This window comes from Canis lupus, chromosome 2 (assembly GCF_003254725.2).
Source record: "Canis lupus dingo isolate Sandy chromosome 2, ASM325472v2, whole genome shotgun sequence".
In the NCBI taxonomy this organism is placed as follows: Eukaryota; Metazoa; Chordata; class Mammalia; order Carnivora; family Canidae; genus Canis; species Canis lupus.
This window is the reverse complement of record NC_064244.1, coordinates 39588301-39613259: the sequence shown is the minus strand read 5'-3', so window position 1 is coordinate 39613259 and position 24959 is coordinate 39588301. Positions and strand designations below refer to the sequence as shown.

At 40.8% G+C, this 24959-nt stretch overlaps 1 protein-coding gene across 20 annotated transcripts in view; it reads left to right on the top strand.

Annotated features, from left to right (window-relative positions):
• The window catches only part of PPP2R2B (protein phosphatase 2 regulatory subunit Bbeta), a 440017-nt gene extending 437605 nt beyond the window's left edge, over window positions 1-2412 (top strand). For all 20 annotated transcript variants that reach the window (XM_025447681.3, XM_025447676.3, XM_049102509.1 and 17 more), the window contains one exon: window positions 1687-2412. In XM_025447681.3, coding sequence (XP_025303466.1) covers window positions 1687-1966 — 280 coding nt within the window. In that variant the 3' untranslated portion in view covers window positions 1967-2412. The remainder of the gene's footprint in view (window positions 1-1686) is intronic.
• Window positions 2413-24959: the final 22547 nt, after the last annotated feature.

The following is a 24959-nucleotide window of genomic DNA, read 5'->3' as shown; positions in this document are numbered from 1 at the left end:
GCTGTGGTCCCATGCTCTTAGCTTTCCCTTCACCTGTCTACACACTCACACCACGTGAACACTGATGAGATGCTTTCCTCTCCCATCCTAACCAGCTGGTCAGGGCTTTGCTCAGAAATGAGGCCAAGCCCACCTCTCCAGCAGCAGCTACCTTGGGGTGTTACTGGAACAGCATTAAACCCCCTCAGCCTGTCCCTGTGTACCAACTGTCACCAGTTAAGAGTCAGTCCTTTGCTTCTGGAAGGCTTTGGCAGTCACTGCCCTCTGTCCATCATAAATAAATCTGAGGATGAAGCACTCTTATAAAAATGTGGAAGCCATCTGTCAATCCACTAGCAAGTCTTTCTTCTCCTCCCAAATTCTTTTAAACTTCAAGTTTGTTTAGTCTCTTCCTGGGGGAAACCACAATGACATCCATTTGTTTTTTGTTTTTTTTTTTTTTTTTCCTTTTTTTTTTATTGGAGTTATATTTGCCAACATATAGTATAACACCCAGTGCTCATCCCGTCAAGTGCCCCCCTCAGTGCCCGTCACCCATTCACCCTATCCCCCCGCCCACCCTCCCCTTCCACTACCCCTTGTTTGTTTCCCAGAGTTAGGAGTCTCTCATGTTTTGTCACCCTCTCTGATATTTCCCACTCATTTCTCTCCTTTCCCCTATAATCCCTTTCACTATTTTTTATATTCCCCATATGAGTGAAACCATATAACATTTGTCCTTCTCTGATTGACTTGCTTCACTCAGCATAATACCCTCCAGTTCCATCCATGTTGAAGTAAATGGTGGGTATTGGTCATTTCTAATGGCTGAGGAACATTCCATTGTATACATGCCACTGTGTTTTGAAACTTTGTCAGAAGTTGGTCACCAGCTTAGAAAATTATGGCACCAGTGACAAAACTGTTTATATTTGGTTTGCAAATAAGTATCTTGCATGGGTCTCATTTTGCTATTGTGTAATTTTGCTTTTTTTTTTTTATTATTGGAGTTCAATTTGCCAACATATAGCATATCACCCAGTGCTCATCCCATCAAGTGCCCCCTCACTGCCTGTCACCCAGTCACCCCAACCCCCCCCCCGCCCACCTCCCTTTCCACTACCCTTTGTTTCCCGGAGTTGGGAGACTCTCATGTTCTGACATCCATTTTCTTAGGTAAGGGTTCCAGCAAGGCTGCTCCCCAGCAGGGGGAGGACACACCAGGCTCCCCTGTGCTGTAGTATCAGCGTTTCTCCCGCTGTGCTGATGGCAGAAATTCCACCAGCACGGAAGCCCCACTCCTGCAACCACACTTCCAGTGTGCACAACTAGTGTCTTCACAAGTGTTCCTGACCCCTCTCCACCCTCGCAGTCCTATGGGAGGTAGAGCGGGGATCATTAAAACCACAGGACTCACTGAGCCAAAGAACCAAAAGCTATCTACCAACCCAAGAAGGAAGTAACAAGGAGGATTATCATGATCCTTCATTGCCAAACCAACCCAAGAGCCTGTTGCTTTTAGTGGCTCAAAATTGTGACCACAGTCAGATAGGCAAGCCTGTTTGGGTTTTGGGGTTTTAGTAAAACGCTTGGCACCATTTGCTGGCCACCATGTGGTGTCATTAGCTCCAGAAAGACACAAAAGGGATGTGCTACCGCCTTCCTCCAGAGTACTCAGTGACTCCCTCTTTTCTCTCTACCTTGCAGTGTCATCATGACAGGCTCTTACAACAACTTCTTCAGAATGTTCGACAGGAACACCAAGCGTGATGTCACCCTGGAGGCCTCGAGGGAAAACAGCAAACCTCGGGCTATCCTAAAACCACGGAAAGTGTGCGTGGGGGGCAAGCGGAGAAAAGATGAGATCAGTGTCGACAGTCTGGACTTTAGCAAAAAGATCTTGCATACAGCTTGGCATCCTTCAGAAAATATTATAGCAGTGGCGGCTACAAATAACCTATATATATTCCAGGACAAGGTTAACTAGGAGGACAAGTTATTACTTAATAATCTCACATACTGAATACTAGTCAGACATGTTTTTAAATGTTTCTTTGGGTCTTCATTTGATGCATTGACATTAATTTCCCTATGCAGAAAACAATTGGAATAGAATTAAAAGGAGTCCAACTTTCCCAGATTCCCAGTTCTAAGAAACTTTTGTCAAACCCAATAGGTTCTGAGACACTTCTGTTTAGAATTGAGAGCTGCCAGCTAACACTAATTCTCCATAGTTGACTTGAATTTCTGATGCTTTTATTGCCCAGTTTTCTCTGGTGGGTCCAGTGTTTTGTTTCTAGGTGTCTGCTGAGATAAAATGAGGTTGTCTGTAGTATTTAAAGAGAAAAGAGATAAGTTTTTTTTTTTAATTAAGCAATTCCATTTGATTGAAAAAATCAACAAAAAAAATAAACACCGTTTACTCTTAGAGAATTTCTCCTTTTTTTTTTTTTTTTTTTTTGGTGAAAAAAAATCAGCGTCTCCTGCCCCTGCAGCACTTTTTATTAGAGGCTCATTTGAAGCAGAGATTTATGTCACGAGGCAGCGAAAGGGACGCAGAATGAGAAGGGAAGGGACATATCAACACTGCTAAACCCTTTTTTGTAAGCACCATAGAAACAGCCTGAGAATTTGGCTAGGAAACCCCATGAATGCTTCAGGGGACATAAAGAGAACACTTTCTACACAGTGCTTCTCAGAGTTAGCTTGGCAAGGCCATGTGGGGCCAGATTCCATCTGGGACCTTGTTACTCTTGCTTTTTGTGATCTTAAATGGCTTCATATAATCCTCTACTTACACGTTCATTGGCTTTTTCTCTTCAACCTTTTCCAGTTTCTTTATTCCATTGACTTCTAAAGGCCGAGTCCCGGTTGTTTATTATCTGGCATTCTAAATGAAGCAGTGGCACCTCCCCTGGTTCCCTGAGAAAGGCTGGTCTGTTCCTTTTGGGTGTGTCTCCTTAGCAGCCCCCTCCCCTCTTCCTGGGTTGGGTAACCGAAAGTCACAATTCACCCACCTCCACTGCAGCTAAAACAGAAATGGCCAATAAAGTGCTGATTTGTGAAGTCTCATCAAGTGTTTCTAACCCACCCCAAGCTCACCATCTGGACAAATACACCAAAGGACTCTCTTCCTACAAAAACGGAATATGAGGGAGTCAGGAATCTTTCACAATATCATGAAGTCTGCTTGAACCTGCGCAGTCTGCTCTATCTTTCCCCTTCTGATTAGAATTCAGACTTGTAAGTTCCAGAAGGTTCTATGTGGCACCCCTCTGGGAAGGAGACTAAATGAATTCAAATGGGTTTATAAATATGGAGAGGAATCTCCGAGTGGAGGTGGGAGGAACCCAGAAAGCAGGGCCCAGGCTTAGTATCTCCATACCTGTCACAATGACTCATTCCCTTTAACTTCCATTTTATTAACAGGAAATGGTTTGAGATGAGCATTGAGAAATTCTCTTTTGAGTTGTGTATTTATTAGAAGTCCCAACTTTCCAAGTGTAATTCGCCTGGGAAGAGGGGAAAAAACAGTGTAAGAACCTTGTTTCAACTAAGCTACTATCCACTTAATAACAGCTTCTTGGCAAGGTAATAGCTATCTAGCATTTAAGGAAGCACCACTTTGTAAGATGTGGCCCAATTTCACAAACACTGAAATGTGAAAAGTACTTCTCAAACCTGAAGGAGTATGTGGATAAAGATGTGTCTCTGTTCTCAAGGTTTCTCCTCTGATGCAATGAGAGCCTCTCTTCAAGCATTGCCTACAAAGTGACCCAGATAGAAACTCTTTGAGCAGGATTCCTGGCCTGACTGGGGCAATGTTCTTGGGGAAAACCTAAGAGAGGATCAGAAACTTCTCCAATTTATAGAGAGCTATCAGGATAGATAAAAGGACCAGTGAGTTATCATCTAGAGTTTACTGTCAACTTCCTTCTGGCCTTTCTGCTCCTGAGACTCATCTCCTCTCTCAGTACCAGGTAGGGGTCAGGGGAGATAACTGTTGCTCAAACTTAGGTATCAACCTACCTCTGTGCTATTACTCATTTAAGTCACCTTTTTTTAAAAAGACTTAGCCTCCTCCAAAGAAACGATAATCATGAAATGTCCGTTTTAATATTTTTAACATTAAAATAATCACATAATGAGTGATATAACAAACATACCCGTGTACCACCTACAATCATTTTTGCGAACCACCGGGAACATGTTTATTGAACTTTGAGACACTGAGTGGTGTCAGAGAACACTTAGAGGCATCCAAGAATCCCAATGGACAGTGGTTCTTCACTAACTGGAGCCAAGAGTGCTCCCCACAACACATCTAATAATAATTTTGGTCATGGTTTTAAGGGATTCACAGGCACCCCTGCAGGCTACCTGAACTCCACATAAAACCCCCTAAAGTTATCCATACCTTTAGCACATAGATTTACAGTTTGAAATCCAGAGAGTGGGAGGAATTTGCCAAAGATCTCAGAGTTAAGAGCAGATTCAAAGATCTCAGAGTTAAGGCCATTCAAAGGATGCATCAGAAAAAACATCCAAGACTCCTAGACCAGAACAGGAAGGGGAGGCCCTAGAGATTGAACCTCAGGCAGCAATAACCACCACCATGTATCAGCACTTGACCTGCCCTGTGCCAGGTACTGAGCTAGGTATTTTGCAGTTGCAACTTCCTTCTGTCCCAGTGCTGGAGATGTTCATCATCAACTCAGTGCCCATTCCGGCTGACCCTAAAAGCTACTGGACAGCTGCCCTGCCATGTTTTCAACAGTTTGTTGGTTCTAAGAATCCTGCACTGATTAATACTCCAAGGCCTACTGCTTGGTATGAGCTGTGAACTTATACTGCAGGGCGGCAGGTGACTGAGGGGGACTGGGAGCCACAACTTCCCCAGTCTTTATTTTTTTTAAGGATTTAATTTATTCATGAGAGATACAGAGAGAGAAGCAGAGACATAGGCAGGAGAAGCAGGCTCCCTGTGGGGAGCCCCATGCGGGACTCAATCCCAGGACTCCGGGATCACGCCGTGAGCCAAAGGCAGATGCTCAACCACTGAGCCACCCAGGAGCGCTGCCCACACCCCCAGCCTTTATTGAAATAATCCAAGTGAAACAGTCCCTGACATTTTTTTTAATTTATTTTTTATTGGTGTTCAATTTACCAACATACAGAATAACCCCCAGTGCCCGTCACCCATTCACTCCCACCCCCCGCCCTCCTCCCCTTCTACCACCCCTAGTTCGTTTCCCAGAGTTAGCAGTCTTTACGTTCTGTCTCCCTTTCTGGTATTTCCCACACATTTCTTCTCCCTTCCCTTATATTCCCTTTCACTATTATTTATATTCCCCAAATGAATGAGAACATATGTTTGTCCTTCTCCGACTGACTTACTTCACTCAGCATAATACCCTCCAGTTCCATCCACGTTGAAGCAAATGGTGGGTATTTGTCATTTCTAATAGCTGAGTAATATTCCATTGTATACATAAACCACATCTTCTTTATCCATTCATCTTTCGATGGACACTGAGGCTCCTTCCACAGCTTGGCTATTGTGGCCATTGCTGCTATAAACATTGGGGTGCAGGTGTCCCTGCGTTTCATTGCATCTGTATCTTTGGGGTAAATCCCCAACAGTGCAATTGCTGGGTCGTAGGGCAGGTCTATTTTTAACTCTTGAGGAACCTCCACACAGTTTTCCAGAGTGGCTGCACCAGTTCGCATTCCCACCAACAGTGTAAGAGGGTTCCCTTTTCTCCACATCCTCCCCAACATTTGTGGTTTCCTGCCTTGTTAAAGTCCCTGACATTTAAAAAGCTGCACTTGAATAGACATCCATGCCTTCTTAGCTGGAAGAGGATGTTCAATGAAATAAAGAAGAAAGACACAAACAAGCATCAAAGTAGTGGAGTGTACATAAGGTGAGTGGGCAGTAAGAACCCATATGCTTCTGAAATCTTTAAGGTCTGGCTCCTGTCTTTACTCTGTATTGGGGGGTAGGGAATACAACATCTTTAAACCTCTCATTGATCTCCTAATTAACTCAACCCTACCAACACTTATTATGCAACCAGCATGTGAGAGGCACAACAGCAGTCAGGTGGAACGAGGATGAGGCTTCACTTCTTGCAGCTGAGTACCCAATGAAATAAGTCAACCATCCCCCCTGTATTTCTTTTCATCACTCTAGGGTCCATTAAACTAAAAGTTGACCCAAAAGTGCTCAATCACTGACAAAGTAGGAGACCATAATTTTCACTCCTTCAAACCAGCAAAGCAACTGCCTACAGCTCCCTTCCTTCACACCCTCCCACGACTGTCGATGCATGCTTTTTTATTCTCTCTGCCTGCAGCTCTCAAGAAAGCCCTGGTAGGCCTAAGAACAAAGCTCTGGGGGTGACACTATAGTCTACAGCCAGCCCAGCCAGAATAAGGGAACTCTTTCTAATTTGTCCTCCTCCATTATGTCCATGTGTAGATGAGGCAGGTGTGTTTTAAACAGTACTCCCCCCCAAAAAAAACACTGCAATCCACTGATTCACCACTAGGAAACATCCACCCTGGATCCATCCATCCATCCACCCATCCATCCATCCTCAGGGGAGTCACTAGACATCTGTTAGACCTTAACCTGCCACTTTCCCTTGTACTTCTAAGTCAAATCTCAGGAACTGCTTTCTATTGGAAGAAACTAGGAGATAGGAAATGTGGGTCCTGCCCCTGGCTCCCCTGCTAAGTAACTGAGGAATTTATGCAAGGCACTCAATGTGTACATCTGTCGCATCACCCATAAAATAGTCAGAAAACCATCTGTCCTAGCTCACAGTACTACTGTGAGAAGCACAAGAAATGTATTTACTTATAATAGCTTGGATAAGTTTAAAGCACCACAAAATAATAACAGCAACAATACTCCTAAAAGGACATATTAGTAATTTCTCATTAACTTCCGTCTTTAATCCCATGAGATTATGCCAGTATTATTTCCATTTTGGAAGTGAAGAAATAGACTCAAGTTGTCAACCCAGCCAAGGACACTTAGCCAGGAAGATAGAGACCCAGGACTCCAACTCAAGGTTATCTGACTCTAAAACAGTTCTTAAAATACTGTTTCTAATATACAATAGTAGCTAACATTCACTGAGCATTTCTTATTACGGGCCAGCCTTGGTTCAAAAATTTCCCAAGTATTAATTCACTTACCTCTGCAATTCTAGAAGCAGATACTATTATTGTTTCCATTTTCCAAATAAGGAAACTGAGAGGGATTTGTGTAACCTCACTAAGCTTACACAGTTCACAAGTGACAGAGCCAGACATTTTGGTCAGCATTCTTCTCGTCTAGCTTATCTCACTTTCTAGATAGATGATCGACAGATACATAGATACATGGGTGGAAATTACAGATTATAAATCAAGTCCCAGTACTGTCCCATAAATTCACTATTAATCATGTAGTGAGTTCCTGGCATGTGACATGCATGAGGTGTTACTGAGGTATACAAGCCACTCGTCCCCACCCTCCAGGAGATGACAGCCATAGAGCAGCAACATGGATGTTGTTAACCTATCTACAATATGCTGAGGTATTTGTAAACTGCAGAAATAATACAAAGAAGGAAATAGTTAATGAGGACTGATAAGAAAATAATTTTTCACAATATGGGATATCTAGGCAGAGTTTTAAAGGGGTTCAATCAATAGTCAAAGCACAATATGGCATTTCCAGTACAGAACACAACATATGTGAGGTCCTGAAGCAAGCATGAATATGGCATGGGAGCATGAAGTTGGTCTTTCTCTCATTCTATCAAAAACCCCTTTTCAGTTTGCCAGAACTGGCCTCCCCCTTCTTTCTTTCATTCATCCAATAACAATTATTTAGTAAGCTCCCACATCCAAGTCCTATATTTCAATGTAAAAATGGAAAGAATAAAGGAAAACTAATATTTATGGGCACCAATTATATGACAAGCACAAGATAGGCACTTTTTAAAATCATTACAGTCACCTGATGAGTTCCTTCTTCACAGTTGAGAAATGTACTCATAAAGGTTCAATGACAGTCATTGTGACCCAGCCAGAAGTTTCATCAAGATCTGTCCTGTCCCAGATGCTGTACTTCTTCCATCACAGTAATGGGTAACACATAGCTACCCTGTCCTGTTGTTTTGTTTTGTTTTTTAACACTGGTGAGGATACAAGCAAACCATCCCTCCGCAACCAAATATGGGCTGACAGCTGACAACAAGTACAAATTTGGCCCATCACTAAAGCAGAGAGTGAAGTCAAGTGGCTCACAGAGGTCTTCAACCCCTAACCCTGACCTTATTATTACTGTTAACTGTCCTCCAATTTAGATCTTCCACACACCACTGGTTACACTGCTGGTGCCCAAACAAGGTGATCTGTCACCTTTGCTGATTCCTGCCTTGATGCTGTCAAAACAGTGATTGCTGCCAAGCCAGAAACAGGGATTTCGTAACTGTCATATTCCCAATCCACTCCCTACCCCCCAGTTCCCTGAAAAGTCCTCTTTGGTCTTTTTGATAGACAGCTCCCTTCCTCCCAACTTCTCTTTGTTGTGACCCTGGTCATATGGGCTGCTGCCTTCAGTTTGAATCGGACTGGAGAGAGCACTTCTCCCCAGACTCACCCTTGTACAGAAACTGTGAAGCCATAGGGATATGGGACCAACCACAAGTGCTGGGATCCTTGCTTTGATTAGCTACTGGTACACTCTCTTCCCAGCAAAATCACTAAATTCCTGTGTGGGTCAAAGAGAACCCCAGGAGGGCTGGAGAAGACGTGATGGAGGGAGGTCTGCTTCATTTGCAAAAGGAAAAACAATATTTTAACATTCTTAACAGCAGCTCATGAGTTATGTTTGAGTCATGCTCATACATTTTTTCATTCACCCAATGAACATTTAATGACTGATCGTGTACTGCCTGTCAAGCCCAGCTCCAAAGCGGTAATGGGGAAGCAGTAGTGACAGTCCCTGTCCTCAAAGGGCTTACAGTGTTGTGTGGAATACAAATTCACAGGCAACGGTCCCAGTAGAATGTCATGGTTAAGAGCCCAGGGTGCCTGTGTAAGTTGAAACTGATCTCCCACCACTTAATAAGCTGAATGACCCTTGATCAATTATTTAACCTGTCTAGGTCTCAATGTCCTTATTGATAAAATAAGGTTAAAATGGCACCTATATCATAAGATTGCCATGAAGACCAAATTATTTAATATACATAAGAACTGAACAACTTAAGACATATCAGAATGGTGCTTGACAACAATGAATACCCCACACATGTTTCTTGCTCTTGTTCTTGTAGGACTATAAAACAGCATGGTGTGTGTTCTAATGGGTATCTCAGGGTGCCAGGACAATGCAAAGTAACTGCAGTTCACCCAGACCAGAAGCTACCAAAAGGAGGTGATCCCTCCTTAAGCAAGCTTTAATAGATAAATAGGGAATGAATTATCCAGAGGAACAGAAAGGACAAGAGTGTTCCAGGTGTCAAGATAGTATATGCAAAGGCAAGAGAGAGAGAGAGAGAGAGAGGGCCCATAATGTATCTGAGGAACTTACATTATTCTGGCATGATAAAATAGTTTAAAAAAAAAAAAGGGAAGGCAGGGCAAGAGAAGCAAGGGAACACAAGGTGGAGGGATAGTAATGCATGACCTAAGAAATAATAATGATCATTAGTGAGTTTACACATCAGAGAGTATCCAATAGCTAGGCTATAAACCACTCAATTGAGGAATTACAGTTTCTTTAACTTAGCAAATATGAATGCCCAGGTACAGGGGATATGTTGAGAAATTCAGCTCAAGTGTCAACTCCTTAGGGATGCCTTTCCTGACTACCCTAAGTTCCTTGAGGAACCATGGCTACTTTTGTATCCCTAAAGCATAAAGAAGTATCTGCCTCATAGTAGGTGTTCAATAAATATTTGTTGAATGAAGAATAAATGAACAAATGAAAACAGGCATGCCTCCTTCCCCCAGGAAGCTTACAATAAGAGCAGTTTGCCACTGGGATTTGAGTAAAGGGAACCTTGGAATATGGAATCACAGGACTGCCCAAAGGAGTCACAAAATTAAAAAAAAAAAAAAAAGAGCCAGTGAGCCAAGATGCTTTAAGACCAAGCCACCAAGTTCAGATTACAAAGTTAGTTAATAGAGCACATGTGTCCCTGACTGATGCATTACCTCCCAGCAGTAGCGAGCCTTCTGGGACCCTGCAGAGCATGCAGAAAGGTTGACAGCTTACAATCAATACCATGTTCACTGATGCAGGGAGCAACATTATCACATCCAAGATATTACCCCCACATCCCAGCTCCAGCACTAAATATTCCCCATAACAAGGCAAAGAGAAGTGACAAGAGCTATTATTTTCAACCCTTTCACTTGGAAGCAAGAGGTGACGCAAACCTTCCCTGGGACGTTCTTAGGGGAAGGCAAGCAGTTCCCCAAAGAAATCACTTGGAGCCTAATACACGCCTAATACAGCAAGACAGGGATGGGAGAAGATTGGCATTTTCATTTGCCTGGGTGTCCACAATCTAGAAGGGGAGACTCTGTGGGCAGCTGAGAAGCACAACAACAAATTAAAGGGAGGAGCAGGGGATGGAGGGTCAGATTGGTGGGGAGTGTGGGAGGTGTGAATGCTGGAATTTATTCTCCATGCCCAAGTCACTTGAATAAAAAAAAACTTGAGTCCCCCCAGTTTCACTTTCTTATTTCAGCTTCTTTGACTGCAGCATAATTGAAAGTCATATTTCATCTAGACCAGTGGTTTCCAACTGTAAGTGCAAGTGGCTTATGAACAGTCAGTCTGAATTTATCAAAGAGAGCAGCAAACAATTGCATGTTAAACAGCACCTATATCTCAGGGGAGGGGGAAGTGGCCATGTTACATAGTAGCCACAAAGCAGTACTGCTCCTAAGTACACTGCAGCATGGTTCTTTACCCTGGGATGGAACTCTTAACAGGAAGAAGAGCAGGGCTAGGGACACCAGGGTTGTTTTCTCAATTCCATGGGGGGCATTTATCTAATGGCAGCCTCCATTTCTCAGCCCTTCATTTCCTAACAAGATGAGGGGCATAACTTATTTGTCATATTCTTTTTGAAAAGGTAGAAAGGCTACTTAGTTACATCTGAGATGCTGGTTTAATGAAGGAATCAGCTGAAGCACAAAGATGGGTATATTCATTGAAGATGTGACAAATGTCATAGAAACTCAGTGTGTCCATCATGGAAAAGAAAGGTCAGCTTAAAAGCTAATATTTTCCAAAGTATAAAAAGAATGTGCCATTTCAGGAACAGAACATAGCTCAAAGCAGCTCTTCACTTTGACCAGCACAGGTATGGTTAACTAACTCCCATCAGTTTCTAAAGATGTCCCGAGAGGGACATAGGGTTGAATCCTGCAAGAAAGGCAATTACAGCTTTTCCCTCTTCTCCAGCATTAAACAAATGATAGATTCTTCCTAACGTATCATGCACACATGCATGCGCGCGCGCACACACACACACACACACACACACACACACACACACAGCCTCAATGCCCCACTAACCGATTCTCCTCTCTCAGGGAATCATCTCTGAATTCATGATTCTTCCGGTCAGAATGGTAGGTGCTTCTCAGCTACTTAAGAACACAACCTGGAAACAAAGGTTGTAAATTTTTTTACTGCATTTTATATCAGAACTGGGGATTCATTTAGACAGTAAAACTCTCCTGGCTGGGTTGATAATAAAATTATATGGCTCCACATAAGAACATAATGACTTCCTTTCTTACCTGCTTGTTATATTGCTCAGTCACAATATTTTGGATGGAATAACTATCCTGGTGATGAACAATAATTGACTATTATAGTTTGTGAGGACACTTGAGTTTACTCAGGCACTTTCACAACCAGAGAAGTGGTGTAATCTGCCTAAGGTTGCACGGAAAGTTACTCCAAAATCAAGACTGATACCAGGTCTTCTGAATCTCTAAGATGAGCCTTATTTCATTGGTGTGGCTTTTTTATTTTTCTGTGTGCCTAAAACTAAAGGATCTATTCAAACCTAGGCAAAAGGTCTGAATAAGAAGTTTTAATTCTTACTCAAAGAGCTTTCAACATTTCTCTCTATGGTACTGAAGACAGTTCTGCAGGTGGTGCTGGAGATGTTCCCAAAACATCTCCAAAAAGGATGGACCATTGCATTTATTCACTAAGTATTATTTACCCACAAAATTAAATGCTACATTATTTGCCTTTCTGTAGATCTCCTCATTAAACCATTGTCCATATTTGATTATATCCCACTGATATAAACAAGATATAATTCCTAATCTCTAGGAGGATAGTCTAGTAAAAAAATTAATTCCAACAGGTGATTTCAATATAACATGGCTAATGCAATGGCAGAGATATGTGTAATTTATTATGTGTGTAAAGGGTTAGAGCATCTGATCTCTTGGAATGGATAAAATGAAGTTCAATCCCAAAGGAGGATGCAGCTAACCAGATGAGCACAAACATGAGCAAAGGCAACCACCAATTTCTGAGCACCACCAGCAGTTTGATTTTGCTGAAAACCTCTTGGCTAGGACTGGCTCAAGTGCTAGGGAGGAAGCAGGCTGAGATGGCAGAGGGCCATTTAGAGGACTTAGGTGTCACTCAGCAGTCCATGGAGTACCACTGGAAGATTTTTAAGAAGAGAATTGACACAGATGCAATTACGTTTTCGAAGATCACTCTGGCAACTGTATAAATGACATATGTGAAGTAGACAAGACTGAAAAGCAGGAAGCTTAGGAAGCTGCTGAAGTGGTCCAGGAAAGAGGATGAGGGCCTAAACTGAGTGTGTAGGAAAAACTGAAGATGTAAGATCAGTATAACTTAGAAACTGGTGTGATGAGAGCAAACAGTTAATAGATAAGATTATAAGCAATGGTATGAAAAGAGGTAGATACTGAAGGAATGAGACTAAGGCTCAGAGGGAGGAAGAGAGATAGATAAGGGATCTAATTTGGAAAAAAATGAGTTGCCCAGTGGGGCAACCAGATAAAGAGAGATCAGCAAGAAAAAAAAAATGTGCAGCAAGAAAAAAAGTACTATGACCTAGATATCACTGAATATGATGGAGTGTTAGTCATTAATGTGTCCTGGCCTTTATAGAGGAGATGGCACAGGGAGAGTGGAGATCAAAACTCTGCTAGCTGAGGAGAGGACCCTGGGAAGCAGACACCAGGTAAGGGGGCACACCCCAAGCAATAGGGAAGGAAGCATCAGAGTCACAGGAACTGTGGGCAGAGCATATCGTGGAGACAAGAGAGTAGAACTCCCCCACTGGAAAATACAGGTCCAACAAATCTATTTTTTAAAATAAAGCAGGGTTCCAGACCAAGATCATGACAGAGGAAGACCCTGAACCCACTTCCTCCAGGGACACACCAAGTCTACAGCCATTTATAGAACAATTCCCCCTGAAGAAGAACTGATAGCTGACTGAACAGCTTCTGCACAGAAAAAGACCACAGAGAACAGGACAAGACAGGGTAAGGAAGGGAAGCCCCACCTCCCACAGAGCAAACTGCAGTAAGGAAAGATAGTACTGCAGACTGTGAGCAGATTAATCTGACCTGGGGCACAGGACAAAAAAACCTTCAGTTTAAGAAGGGAACTGGAATATAAAGGAAACAGCCCTCAAGCCCTGCCAAACAGTAGAGTTGCTGATGGAACTCTCTCCAGGTTGAACATCTGATTTAAGTTCCCTTTCCACACCTTGCTAGTGCACAAGGGAGCAGGTTCCAGGCACTAACACTGGCCAGCAACCTCAGTGAGCCCCAGAGCTCCTAGTCCACACCAGCCCAATCCCTCCTACCAAGGTGGCCACAGCACAGCACACACCCAGACACCCCTGGGTTGGTACTCACTATCCCTCTCATCAAGGTGACACAGGTGCAAAGCACCCCAGAACACTCCAGTGACACACTAGTTTGGCTCTAGACTAATTCTAGGGTACCCTGGACTTTGACCACTCCTGGGCCACCTGGCTCAGGCCTGCTTCAGCTCCAGTCACCCCATCAAAGTACCCTGAGACTGCTGACCCACCCCTACCTGGGGTTCAGCTAGCCTGCCAGTATACTCTCTGTGTAGAGAGCCCCAGGACCTCCAGACTTATCCCTACCTTAGCTTCAGCTAATTCTGAGAGGGTGTCCTCTATATGCAGAGCCCTGTAAAGCCCTGCCTTGCACCAACTTCAGCTTCAGCTGTCTAGACAGGGCACCTTTTATGCAGAGAGTCCTGGCACCACACCAACCCACACCCACTTCAGCTCTCTGGCCATCTCAGTAGTGCAGCCCTAGCACAGAGTGCCTGAGGACCCCTAGCCCACAGCTGCAGTGAGCCAGCCAGCCAGCCAAAGTCATCCAAACATAGTCTACACAAGGGATAATTGTAAACAAGAGCAGTCCTCCAAGTGCAGGAGAAATAGCTACACTGCTTATTCATAGACCCAAGCACAGAAAGTCAGGCAAAATGAGGAAACAGATGAATATGCTCCAAATAAAACAGCAAGACAAAACCTCAAAAAAAGAACCAACTGAAATGGAAATAACCTGGTAATGAGTTCAAAGTAATGATTATAAAGATGCTCATTGGACTAAAGACAAGAGTGGATAAATCCAGTGAGAACTTCAACAAAGAGATAAAAAATTAAAAAGAATGAATCAGAGATGAAGAATACAATAACCAAATTGAAAAATCCACTGAAGGAAAGCAACAGTAGATTAGAGAATGCAGAAAACAGATAAATGATCTGGAAGGCAGAGTAATGGAAAACACCCAAGCTGAATAGCAAAAAAATATATATATTTAAAAAATGAATATGTTAAAGGATCTCCTGGACAACATTATGTGAAGAAAACTTCATATTATAGGGATTGCAGGAGGAGAAGAGAGAAAGGGGGGGAAACACTTAAAAATAGTACCTGAAAACTTCCTTAACTTGGGGAAGAAAAGAGACATCCGATCCGAGTTCAGGAAGCACAGAGCATTCCAAACAAGATGAACACAAGGAGATCCAACCATGCCACATAATGAATAAATGTCAATGATTAAAGATAAGGAATTTTAAAAGCAGTAGTAACATACAAGGGAAATTCCATAAGGCTATCAAATGATTTTTCAGAAGAATCTTTGCAGGCCAGAAGACAGTAGAATAATATGTTGAAAGTGCTTAAAGAAAAAAATACATAACCCAGAATACTCTACCCAGCAAGGTTTCCATTTGAAATTAAAGCAGAAAAAAGACTTTCCCAGACAAACAAAAGTTAAAGAACTCCATCACCACTGAACCAGGTTTCAAAGAAATGTTAAAGGGACTTCATTAAGTGGGGGATGGGGGGAAACCATGAGACCATAATTAGAAGAGAATCATGAAAGGAAAAAATTTCATGAGTAAAAGCAAACATATGGCAAGAATGGAGCAATCATTTACAAAGCTAATAGGAAGGTTAAAAGACCAAAGTAGTAAAATCAATTATATCTTAAAAATTAGTTAAGGGGATTCACGAAATAAAAAGATGTAAAATTTGACAACACATACATAACTTATGGAGAGGGGAAGAAATATTAATATCTTTTATAATGTGTTTAAACTTAAGTCACCATCAACTTAATGTGGGCTGCTATATACTGAAGATGTTACATATAAACTTCATGGTATCCACCAACCAAAACCTTTAATAGATACACAAAGAAATAAAGAGAAAGGCAAGCATAACGCTAAAGTAAGTCATCAACCACCAGGAAAGAGAGCATGAGAATAAAAAAGTAATAATAGAGAAGAATTACAAAAACAACCAGAAAACAATTAAGAAAATGACAATACACATATAGCTATCAATAATTACCTTAAATATTAATGGCCTAAATGTTCCTATCAAAAGACAGTGAGTGACAGGATGGATGAAAAACAACACCAGTCTATATGCTGCCTATAAGAGACTCACTTCAGACCTAAAGACACATATAAGACTGGAAGTGAAGGCATGAAAAAAGATATTTCTTTGGAATGAAAGTGAAAAGTAAGCTAGGGTGAAAATAGCTGTATCAGACAAAATAGACTTGAAAACAAAGACTGCAATAAGAGATAAATAGCATTACATAATGATAAAGAGATCAATCCAACAAGAGAACCTAACAATTGTAAATCTCAGTGCACCCAGTGTGGGAAAACCTAAATACATAAAACAAATATTAACATACATTTAGGGAGAAACTGACAATAATAGAATAGGACTTTAATGCCCCCATTTACCTGAATGGATAGATCATTCAGGCAAAAAACAGAAGGGTACAGTGTCACTGATCAATACTTTAGATTAGTTGGACTTAACAGATATATATGAATCATTTCATCCAAAAAAAAAAAACCCAGAATATACATTCTTTTCAAGTGCACATGGAACACTATTGGATATTCTATAGGATATTCTACAGGATAGGACAGATCACATGTCAATTTACAAATAAGTCTCAATAAATTAAGAAGACTAAAATTGAATCCTGCATCTTTTCCAATCACCATGATATAAAATTAGAAATCAACCACAAGAAAAAACACTGGAAACATACACACACACACACACACACACACACACACGCAAAGCTAAGCAACATGCTACTAAACAACCAATGGGTGAATGAATAAATTAAAGAGGAAGACAAAAAAGTTCATGGAGAAAAATGAAAATGAAAGCACAGCAATCCAAAATGTCTGGGATAAAGCAAAAGCAGTTCAAAGAGAGAAATTTATAGCAATACAGGCCTATCTCAAGAAACAAGAAAAATCTCAAAAAAACAATCTAAGCTTGCACCTAAAGGAACTAGAAGGGAAGAACAAACAAAGCCTAAAGTTAGTAGAAGAAAGGAAATTAAAGATCCAAATGGAAATAAAAGACATAGAAACTTAAAACCAATGGAAAAGACCCATGAAACCACAAACCCTGACGAACACATATGCAAAAATCCTCAATAAAATATTAGCAAACTGCAATCAACAATACCTTAAAAAGGATCATTCATCATGATTGAGTGGGATTTATTTCAGAGATGCAAGGATGTTGAATATCCACAAATCAACATGATAGACCGTATTAACAAAATAAAGGATAAAAATCACATGATCACCTCAATGGAGGCACAAAAACCATTTCACAAAATTTAACATCCTTTCATAATAAAAACTCTCAACATATTGGGTTACAGGAAACATTCCTCAACATAATAATGTCTAAACATGACAAACTCCAATTAACATCATTGTCAATGTTGAAAAATGAGAGCTTTTCCTCTAAGATCATGAACAAGACAAGGATGTCCACTCTCACCGCTTTTATTCAACATAGTCCTGAAAGTCCTACTCCCAACAATCAGACAAGAAATAGCACAGAAGGCATTCAAATTGGTAACAAAGAAGTAAAAATATATACAGATAACATGATACGTTACCAAAAAAAACCTTGAAGACTCTACCGAAAAACTATTAGAAATAATGAATGAATTCAGTGAAGTTGCAGGATGCAAAACACACAAAATCTGTTGCATTTTGTATACCCTAATAAAGTAGTATCAGGAAGAAGTTAAAACAATTCCATTTACAACTGCACCAAAAAGAATAAAATACTGAGGAATAAAGCTAACCAGGGAGGTGAAAGACCTATACGCTGAAAACTCTAGAGCACTGATGAAAGAAGCTGGACAACAAAGACAAATGGAAACACATACCATGGTCAATGAGTTTGAAGGATATTGTTAAAATATCCACATTATTAGGACTGACACTAATAAGTGCTGACAAAGATATGGCACAACTAGAACTCTCATGTAATACTGGTGAGATTGTAAATCCATTACTTTGGGAAAAAAGCAGATGTTTCACTATCTGCTAACAAGGGAGGTATTCACACCCTATGACCCAGTAACACATTCCACTTCTAAGTATATGCCTAACAAATGCGTGCCCATGTACACTAAGCGACGTTCACAGCAACACTATTTATAAATGTTAAACTTAGAAAACACAGATGACCACCAACATAACAATATGTTCCTCTCACAAAAAATGGACTGCTATCAACAAAAATGAATGAACTACAAAAACATGGGTGAATTTTACAAATTTACAAATATGACAGAGAACAAATATGTTTATAAAAACACACACAAAAGAATAACTGCTTCATGACTACAGTTATGTAAGATTCACAAAAAGGCAAAACTAAAGTATAATGTTTAGAATATATACGTAAGTAGTAAAACTATGGAGAAAAAAAACCAAAGAATTGATTACTGTAAAATTAAGGATAATGGTTATACTTTGGAGAAAGAAAAGAGTGTGAGGAGGAGGAGGTATTCAGAGGGCTGCTGGGAAGCTGGCACAAAACCAATTTACCATTTTAAAGGGTTTCCCTAATATCAGAAAGGGAGACAGAACGTAAAGACTGCTAACTCTGGGAAACGAACTAGGGGTGTTGGAAGGGGAGGAGGGCGGGGGGTGGGAGTGAATGGGTGACGGGCACTGGGGGTTATTCTGTATGTTAGTAAATTGAACACCAATAAAAAAATAAATAAATAAATAAAGGGTTTCCCTTAAAAAATAAAAATAAAGGGTTTCCCTTGGGGCCCCCAGGTTGCCCAGTTGATTGACCCTCTGCCTTCAGTTGAGAGCATGATTCTGGGGGATCCTGGGATCAGCCCTACATTGGGCTCCGTGTTCAGTGGGGAGCTTGCTTCTCCTTTTCCTCTGCCCCTCCCTCCTCTTGTGTTGTCTCTCTCAAATAATAAAATATTTTTTAAAAATAAAAAGTAAAGGGTTTCCCTTTATAATAATTCATTACATTCTACATTGATCTATTCAATTTTCTCTATGTTGTATTTCATCTTTTTTTTTTTTTTTTAATTTTGGGGAAAATAGCCATGACAGCAAAGCAAGAGCCCTTCAGGGCATCCCTGATTCACTTGGCACAGGACAGTATGTTTATAATAGTGAGCACAAATTATCATGAAAATATCAAGTTAATTCTGTATTTGCTGCTGGACAAGGCAAGGAACTTTTGTCCTACCCTCACAAGGAATAAGCATTTGATCAAGAAACCACCTTACCAGGTATCTGAGTACATTACTGAAACATTCCCATCAAAAATTTCCATTTAACTCATTAAATAGGAAAATACACTCAACAGGGTATTAATAGTGAACCCAGCATTTGTTTTCACTACTTAGAACTCTGCCCTCCTTCTTATAAAATCTTAAGAGGTTTCTTCTGGTAGACCACTCTTTCCCAACACGTGGCCATGTACCTCAAATAAAGCTGACCTCAGTCTGAGTTCTGAGAATGGAGCATGGGACCTGGACCAAGCCAACAAACCCTGCCACAGTTCATAGAGAACCTAAAGCGGGCCACACAGGGTCAGCAAGGCTCAGGTCTAAGACTTTGTTTGAGCAAGCAGGGAATTGGATGTGCTCTTTCTTGATGAATATGAACAAAGAAGGTTAAGGGGAAGGAGCAGCTGCAGGCATCTTGCTGGCATTTGAAGCCTGAGAATAGTAGAATCCAACATATCAGAATCATTTAGAGCCCAAGTCGGCCAATTCATCCTGTATTAAATATTTTGGGTTTTGCAGGCTGTATGGTCTCTTATAACTAGTCAACTCTGTCACTGTAGTGTGAAAATATCCATTGGTAATAATGAGTGTGTCTGTGTTCCAACAAAACTTTATTTACAAAAATGTATAGTTGTAGGATTTGGCCCATAGTCCACGGTTTGCCAGACCCTAACTTACAGCATGGGATCTAGAAACATCACAGACTCAAATCTTGACTGACGAACTCCTGAACAAGTTAATATCTCCATGCCTCCTTTCTTCATCTGTAAATGGAAATAATGCTATCGTCTACCTCACACACAATACAATTTAATGAAGTAGTAAATTTGAAGTGCTTAAAACGTGCCCAGCACACTGAAGTGCTGCATGTGTTAGCTGCCATCACCATTATCATCAGGATTATTATCAATGGGGCCTTCAGAGAAAACCTGCCTTGTGTCATTTCAGCACAGGATCAAAATGGGCCCAAAAAACGAACTAGGGGTGGTAGAAGGGGAGGAGGGCGGGGGGTGGGAGTGAATGGGTGACGGGCACTGGGTGTTATTCTCTACGTTAGTAAATTGAACACCAATAAAAAATAAATAAATAAAAAATAAAAATAAAAATAAAAATGGGCCCAAAGCCCTTAGCCCAGGCTATTCAGTTACAAGAGGTAATCAATTCTTTTTTTGCTTAAAACAGTTTGAGCTGGATTTCTGTCTAATAACTGAAATTACTCTACCTGACTAAAAGTGAGATCAGGGTAAGGGTAGTAATTATGGAACACCCATGATGTAAACTCAGTCATTTCTGTACCCATTACAGACATTACCAATTCAACACACCTTCCCTTCTCACTAAGCCAGATGGGACCTCAGATATGGTTATGGGATGAATTGTGTCTCTGCCTCCAAATACCTATGTTGAAGCCCCCAAACACCTCCAATCTGCTGCTATTTGAAAAACAGAGCCTTTGGAAGGTGATTAAGGTTAGCTAAAGTCATGAGCGTGAGACCCTCATGATGAGATTAGTGCCTTTAGGAGAATAGACACCAAAGAGTTGGTTTCCTTCCTTCCCTGCACCTGTACACACAAAGAAAAGGCCACATAAAGGACAGTGACAAGGTGGCCATCTACAAACCTACAAGAGAACCCTTGCAGGCAATGACCTTGCTGGCAAACTGATCTTGGACTTCCAGTCCCCAGAAGTGTGAGAAATAAATGCCTGCTGTTTAAGTCAACCAGTCTGTGATATTTTGTTGTGGCAGCCTAAGCTGATTAAGACAGACATGTTTTCTCCCCAAAACAAGACCTAAGTAATCTCTATCAATCAATCAAAGTCAATATGTGAAATGACACCTCTTTATTCCTGCCTCAGGTTGTGAATTTTAGGGCTGATCTCGAGTCATACTAACAAGCTTTGTAAATCTTCTCTTAGAGTGTGCTTATGATAAAGAAATTTTCCCAAAGAGTTGTAAATTTTTAAATATGTGGTCTCCATTTCCATATTCTCATTTATGACTGTTTACTCCATTTTAAATCCATATACTTTAAACTGCCTGCAGAAAAACTTGAAATCTACCTACATTCTGTCTTTCTTTACCAAGTACCTTTTCTCTTAGAAAGTTCAATAAGTGCTGTTTGCAAGAATGAGGTCAGCAAAGGCTGCTAAAGAACAAGTTTCTCCTCTACCTCAGGAAGTGATAATTAATAGACTTCAAAATGTACAGTGTCACTGATGAATGTAATGTCCTTAATCTACAGTGGAAAACAACAATGGCATAATTAATTTGATTTGTTTTACATTCATAGAAAGAGGGCCTTTTGTATTCAGAATGCAAATGAGCCACGAATCCAGACACTTTCTTTTCTTCTTTAAAATTTAATTAGCTTATGGCTAGCAATATTCCATACTTCACAAATTCTTAACTCACGTGGTGTGAATACCATTACAACCCCCCTGAAAAATTATTCTGATACATTCTTTCTTCTCAAATAAATGACACTATTTGTTTGTGAAGGAAAAAAAAATCCCTGGTAATTTCACAGGTATCTGTGAAATGTCAAGAGCAATGGTCCTCCAAGGTGAGTGTGCATCAGAATCTGGAGGGCTCATTAAAGCCCAGATTGCTGGGCTGACCCCAACAGAGGTTCTTTTTCAGTAAGTCCAGGGTGGTGTCTCAGAATCCCCATCTCTAACTAGTTCCCAGGTGATGCTGGTGCTAGGTTTTAGGGATCACACCTTGGTAAATGTAAGAGCTCCTGCTCTAGACCAGTAGTTCTCTGTCGACAGAAAGCTATTTTTGGTAGCTTCTGCTTTACACAACTCAAATTTGTTCTTTACACCATGTCTGCAGTTATTTTCCTATTGTTCCTGGCTGCAAATAAGAAAACCCTGACTCAACTGGCTTAGGCAATACTCAAAATTTATTATATCATGTATCAAGACAATCTGGAGATAAGATGGCTCCAAGAATAGTTACTTTCACAGCTAGGAGATGCCATCAAGGACAAAAGTACTTTCCAGCGTATTAGTCTGACATCCTCAGTACACCCTCTTGCTCTTGGGCTAACTCTCTCAAGCCCACAAAGTTACCTTAGCATTAGTGATCACATCCAGTCAAAAACACATCTAGCAGGAGAAGTGGGGGGAGTGCTCTTGAGGGCTTCTTTTGGTCACTAAGAAAATCGTGCAGATTCCTTAGTCCATTCTCCCTAGCCAAAATTGTGCTGCATTCTCATTCCTAAATCAAACACTAGAAAGTGGATTGGAAGTACCCTGATGACTTACATCAGAAGTCAACAAATTTATTTCTGTAAAGGGACAGATAACAAATATTTTACGTTTTGCAGGCTGTGTGGGCTGCATCACAACCACTCAGTTCTGCCTCTATGGTATAGAGTGGTCATAGATGAAACATAAACCCATGGATAATTCATCCCAACAAACTTTATTTACAAAAAAAGTATCATACTGGATTTGACTATTAGCCATCTTGTGGTTTAAGGCAATCAGAATAAATTTGTGAGTCACACTAGGGAAGGATAGAGGCCTCAAAAATAGCAGGATTCTTTTGGCAATGAAGAATCCAGAAATGACTTTTATAAAAACAGCCAGCAGCATCAGTGGGATGCTTGGAATTCAAGCATCCCAGCTTGGGAATATCCTCCAAGTCCTACTTCAAATGCAAGAAATGAATCCTTCTGTAAGTCTTCTCAGGCTGAATCCATCATTTCTCTCCTTCAAAGCTCCCTCAGTAAATTGTTTAGGTCTCCATTTGGAACTGGAGAAAGACAGAGAGACAGGATTCAAACCCAACTGCTTTGCTCCAAACACTGCATTCTTAATTATTCATCCATAATACTTCATTTCTCATCCATAGAATTACCATATCACAGTAACTTTTTGCATTTTAAAAACTGAGCTTAGGAGCTTCTGGTCCAAGATGGTAATGTAGGGAGACCCTGAACTTACTGCCTTCATGAACACACCTATTTATAGTGCAGTTCTTCCCGAAGAAGAACTGAGGGCTGACTGAACAGCTATGGCACTGCAGAGAAAGGCAAGAGAGTTAGAGGGATAGTAATGAAGGGAACCACCCCCCTCCTCCTGATGCAGCAAACTGCAGTACTGAGGCACCATGAGCAGATTTGCCTGACTTGGTACAAAGAAAAAAGACTGTAGATTCTTTTTCCCCAAAATGATCAAGGAGCTGCTGGAACTCTCTCTACATTTGAGGGGCTAGGGAGCATCATGGTTTAGGCTCCTTGTCCATCTTTGTAGCACCAGCCAGAGCACAATCCAGGTGCCATGGCCAGCATGCCACCTCAGGAAGCCCCAAACCCCTAACCCACACCAGCCTTTGATGTCCTAGGACACAGGAAAAAAGCTTCAGTTTAAAAGAGCAGCTAGATTATAAAGGTACTAATCCTAGAACACTGCCAAACAGCAGGAGAGCTGCCAAAACTCTCTTTGGGTTTGTGGGCTGGCAAGCAGCACCATTTATATTTCCCCTCTACCTTGACAATGCAGATAAGACCAGATCTGGGCACCCTAGCCAGCCTGTCACTTCAGTGAGCCTTGGCCCCTAGTCCACACCAATCCAAACCTTCCCACCAAGATGGCCCCAGTGCAGTGCACACAGGGATACCCCTGGTCAGTGCTCACAACAGCTCCAGCAGTCTCACCAAGGTTACACAGGTACAAAGAACCCTGAAAGGCTATCAGTTTATTTCTCAGAAGAAACTTCACAGGCTACAAGGGAGTGGTTGATAATATTTAAAGTGATGAAAGGAAAAAACCTACAACCAAGAATACTTTACCCAGCGAGGTTATCACTTAAAACTGAAGGAGAAATAAAGAGCTTTCCAGATAAGCAAAAGTTTTAAAAGTTTAACAGTACCAAACCAGCTGTATAAGAAATGTTAAAGGGACTTCTTTAAGTGGAAACCTAATATAGACTGGTATATGCTTAAATATTAAATAGGAACCTCATGGTAACTGCCAACCCAAAGCCTATAACAGATACACACAAAAATAGAAAAGAAGACAAGCATGACAGTAAAAAATAAGTCATCAATCACAAGGCAAGAAAGCAAGTAGAAAGGAACAGAGAACTACAAAACAACCAAGAAAACAATTAACAAAATGGTGATAAGGAAATAGCTATTAATAATTACTTTAAATATAAATGGTCTAAATGCTCCTATCAAAAGACATAGGGTGGTGAAATGGATTTTTAAAAAAAGGACCCATCTGTATGCTACCTTCAAGAGAGTGACTTCAGACCTAAAGATACATGCAAACTGAAAATGCAAGGATGGAAAAAATTATTCTATGCAAATGGAAGTGAAAAAAAAAAGCTGAAGTAGCAATAATTGTAACAGAAAAAATAGCCTTTAAAACAAAGACTGTAACAAGCAACAAAGAGGGGCATTACCTAATGATAAAAGGATCAATCCAACAAGAGGACCTAAAAATTGTAAATATCTACACACCCAACAGGGGGCACCTAAATAAAGAAAATATTAGCAGACTTAAAGGGAGAAATGGACACTAATATAATAATAGTAGGGGACTTTAACATTCCACTTACATCAATGGTGAGGACATTCAGGCAGAAAATCAATAAGGAAACAGTATCTCTAAGTGACACATTAGACCAGATGGACTTAAGAGATATGTACAGAACATTTCACTCAAAAACAATAAAATACACATTATTTTCAAGTGCACATAGGACATTCTATAGAATAGGTCATGTATCAGACCACAAAACAAGTTCCAAATTTAAGAAGATTGAAGTCATAT